At 26.0% G+C, this 3,593-nt stretch overlaps 1 protein-coding gene across 1 annotated transcript in view; it reads right to left on the reverse strand.

Annotated features, from left to right (window-relative positions):
* The window catches only part of EMWEY_00049530 (hypothetical protein, conserved), a gene marked incomplete at both ends in the record, with an annotated part of 4,223 nt that extends 1,967 nt beyond the window's left edge, over positions 1 to 2,256 (reverse strand). The window contains 2 exons of the mRNA XM_013477326.1: positions 124 to 587; positions 1,275 to 2,256. Coding sequence (XP_013332780.1) covers positions 124 to 587; positions 1,275 to 2,256 — 1,446 coding nt within the window. The remainder of the gene's footprint in view (positions 1 to 123; positions 588 to 1,274) is intronic.
* Between the last annotated feature and the right edge of the window lie 1,337 nt (positions 2,257 to 3,593).

Raw genomic sequence — 3,593 nt, forward strand, 5'->3', positions numbered from 1 at the left:
TAAAAAATTTTTTTTTTTTTTTTTTTTTTTTTTTTTTTTTTCTTTTTTTATTTTTTCTTTTATTTTATTATAATTTATTTTTACTTTATCTTTTGTTATTTTATTATACATTATTCTTCTTACTTCTTCTAGTGTATCTGCAGTTATATTATTTTCTTCCTCTTCTTCTTCTTTTTCTTCTTCTTTTTCTTCTTCTTTTTCTTCTTCTTTTTCTTCTTTTTCTTCTTTTTCTTCTTTTTCTTTATTTATTTCTTCTTTTATTTCTTTTCTTTTTTCTTCCTCTTTTTTTATCTCTTTTTCTTCTTCTTTTTTTATCTCTTTATCTTCTTCTTTATTAATAATATATTCTTTTTCTGTTTCTTTTTTTTCTTCTTCTTTTTCTTTTTTTTCTTCCTGTTCTTGTTTAGCTTTTTGTTTTCTGAATTTAATTTCTTCCTTAATAATATTATGTATAACTAAATCATCTACCTCTCCCTCTCTTCCTCCCTCTCCTTCTCCCTCTCCTTCTCCTTCTCCCTCTCCCTCCTTCCTCCCTCCTTCTCCTCCTCCTTCTCCTTCTCCTTCTCCTCCTGTTCCTCCTGTCCCTCCTGTATTAATAAAATATTCTTCTGCACTTAATTCTCCCCATCTAAGTCCAAACAATTGCATGTCTTGTATCTCTGTTTCTTCCTGCAGACTTTTTCTTATTATATTATGCATATGCATGCGTATAGATGTATTAAATAAAAAATTAATTAAATTAAATAATGTAGATAAAAAAGTAAATAAAGATAATATATTAGGTAATGTAATTAAGGATACAAAAGAAAAAGATAAAAAAAATATATTTATTATAAATAATATTAATGGTAAAAAATGTATAATTGTACGTAATATATTTTTGCATAAAATACGTATTTTTTTATATGTATATTTAGCTATTTTTTTTATATATATAATACCTTTACTCTCTTTTTTTTTTTTCCTTTTTTTTTCTTTATTATTTATAAATAATTTATTTATTTTATTTATTATTATTCTTCCTGCTCCTTTTAGTCTATTAAATACATTACCTAATCTATGCATAATAGAGGAAATATATGTACGTTTTTTGTACGGTTCTTGTACAATACGTACAAGTATTTTTTTGCATATTTTACTATTTATTCCCTTATTTATATAAAAAAAAGAAGAAAAAGAAGAAAAAAAAGAAGAAGAAGAAGAAAAAGGAGTACTTATTCTTTTATAGCTCCTTCTTTCTCCATATATAGATAATTTTTCTTGTATATTATAACTTATTAATTTTAATTCCCTTTTTCTTTTTTTTTCTTCTTCTTCTTGTTCTTTTCTTATTTTCTCTTCTTTTTCTTCTTTTTTCTTCTCTTCTTCTCCTTTCTTCTCCTTTTCTTCTTTTTTCTCTTCTTTTTCTTCTTCTTTTTCTCCTCTTTTCTTAGGTATATATATTGCTGTCTTAAATTCCTCAGGTTCTTCTTCTTCTTCATACTCTTCTTCTTCTATCTTGCTGCTGCTGCTGCTGCTGCTGCTGCTGCTGCTTGTGCTGCTCGTGCTGCTCGTGGTGGTGGTTGTGCTGCTGCTGCTGCTCTTCTTGTTGTTTTTTATACCGTTACTCATGACGGTAACAAAAGGTTCTTCTTCTTCTTCCTCTTCCTCTTCTTCTCCTCCTGCTTCTTCTTCTTCTTGCTGCTGCTGCTGCATCTTCTGCCGCAGCAGCTGCTGCAACTCCTGCAGCTGCTGCAACTGATGCTCCTGCAGCAGCGGCTGCTGCAGCTCGTGCTGCTGCAGCAGCCGCTGCAGATCTTCATCCTCTTTATCTATAAAAGAAGATGTATCATACAATAAAGGAATGTCGTACTCGGGCTCCTCCTGCTGCTGCTGCTGCTGCTGCTGCTGCTCTTGCTGCTCTTCTTGCTGCTCTTCTTGCTGCTGCTGTCTTTTTATGTCTTTATTGGTGCTATTATCTACCCTTTTGTTTATAGTATCTAAGGAAAAAGAAGAAAATAAATTCTTTTTTTCTCTTGGGTAATGAGGAGAAATAGATTGAATACTTTTTCTTTTTATAAAAGAATTCTTAAAAGAAGAAAATGGTGGTAATAAATTATTCTTTTCCTCATTTGCTGCTGCTGCTGCTGCTGCTGCTGCTGCTGATGCTGCTGATGCTGATGCTGCTGGTGGTGTTAGTACTGCTGTTGGTACTATTGATGATGGGTATATAGTACCAATAAAGAAGAAAAGGAATATAAATGTACTCCTCTTCATCATAAAAAAGAAAAAAAGAAGATAAATAAATATAATTAGTCACTAGCCTATAGCGAGTGTATAACAAAGAAGAAAAAAAAGAAGAAACCTCTTAGGTATTATCATGGGTATAAAGAAGAAATAAAGGGATAAAAGACAAAATAAACTACTTTTTTATGAATAAATACACTTTTTCTATGTAATTACTTTATTTAATTAACAATAAATAGAAAGAATTTATTAATTAAATAAGATGATTATCTTTATGGCTACACCAGGTGTATATATACACCATAGAAATGGACCAGCCAACGACAAATTGAATATATAGGAATAAAGAAGAAACTACCGATAAATTCCTACTTTTTTTAGATTTTTTCAATAAAATATACAAATAATCATATAATTTAATTAAATAAATCTAAAAAAATAGAAAAAAAGCATAAAAAATGAACAAAAAAATGCATATTTATGTACATGATCTACGGGGCTCTCAATGATCTCGGCCTCCAACAGTTAATTATGAATATTTGTACAGCTAAGAAGAAAGATAAAAGAATTATTTTCTTCCTTTTCTTTCTATATTTTATATAATTTAATTTATTTTTATTTAATTTAATTTATTTTTTAATTTATTATCAAGAAATTAATTCCTTTTTTAAGGAAATAAAGGAAATACACACAAAGTAGATCATTAGCTGCTGCTGCCGACAGCTAGGTAACTAATATACTTATTTAAATTAATTAAATAAATATAAATATTTTATAATTAATTAATTTAATTTAATATTAAAATTTATTTATTCAATTTTATTTAATTTTATTTATTTCTTTTATTTATTCTAATTATTTATCTTTAGTCCTGGTGGGCAGGAGAGGGCGTGCACACCGTAGTTATTCGGGTGTATATGCACCTTATATATTTATTATATATTTATTATATATTTATTTATTATATTTAATAAGTTATTTATTTATATATATTATATATTTATATATATTTATTTATTAATTATATTTATATTTATTTATTTATTATATATATAGCTTCTTCTCTACTAATAGAGTAAATAAGCAACAGTACAAATAAAGAAAGAAGAAAAAGAAAAAAAAATAAATAATAAATAAATAAATAAATAAAAGTTTTTCTTTCTTCTTCTTCTTTTCTTATTATATAAAAAAAAAATAAATTATATATTTTTTTCTTATTTTTATATATTTTTATTTATTTTTTTTTATTTATTTGTTGTATATTAACAACTTTGTCTTTTTTTTATTTCTTTTTTATTTCTTTTCTTCTTTTTCTTTATTAACATTTTATTTATTATTTATTAATATAAATATATATAATATATATG

This window comes from Eimeria maxima, genomic scaffold (genome assembly GCF_000499605.1).
Source record: "Eimeria maxima Weybridge genomic scaffold, Emw_scaff1183, whole genome shotgun sequence".
Taxonomy (NCBI): Eukaryota; Apicomplexa; class Conoidasida; order Eucoccidiorida; family Eimeriidae; genus Eimeria; species Eimeria maxima.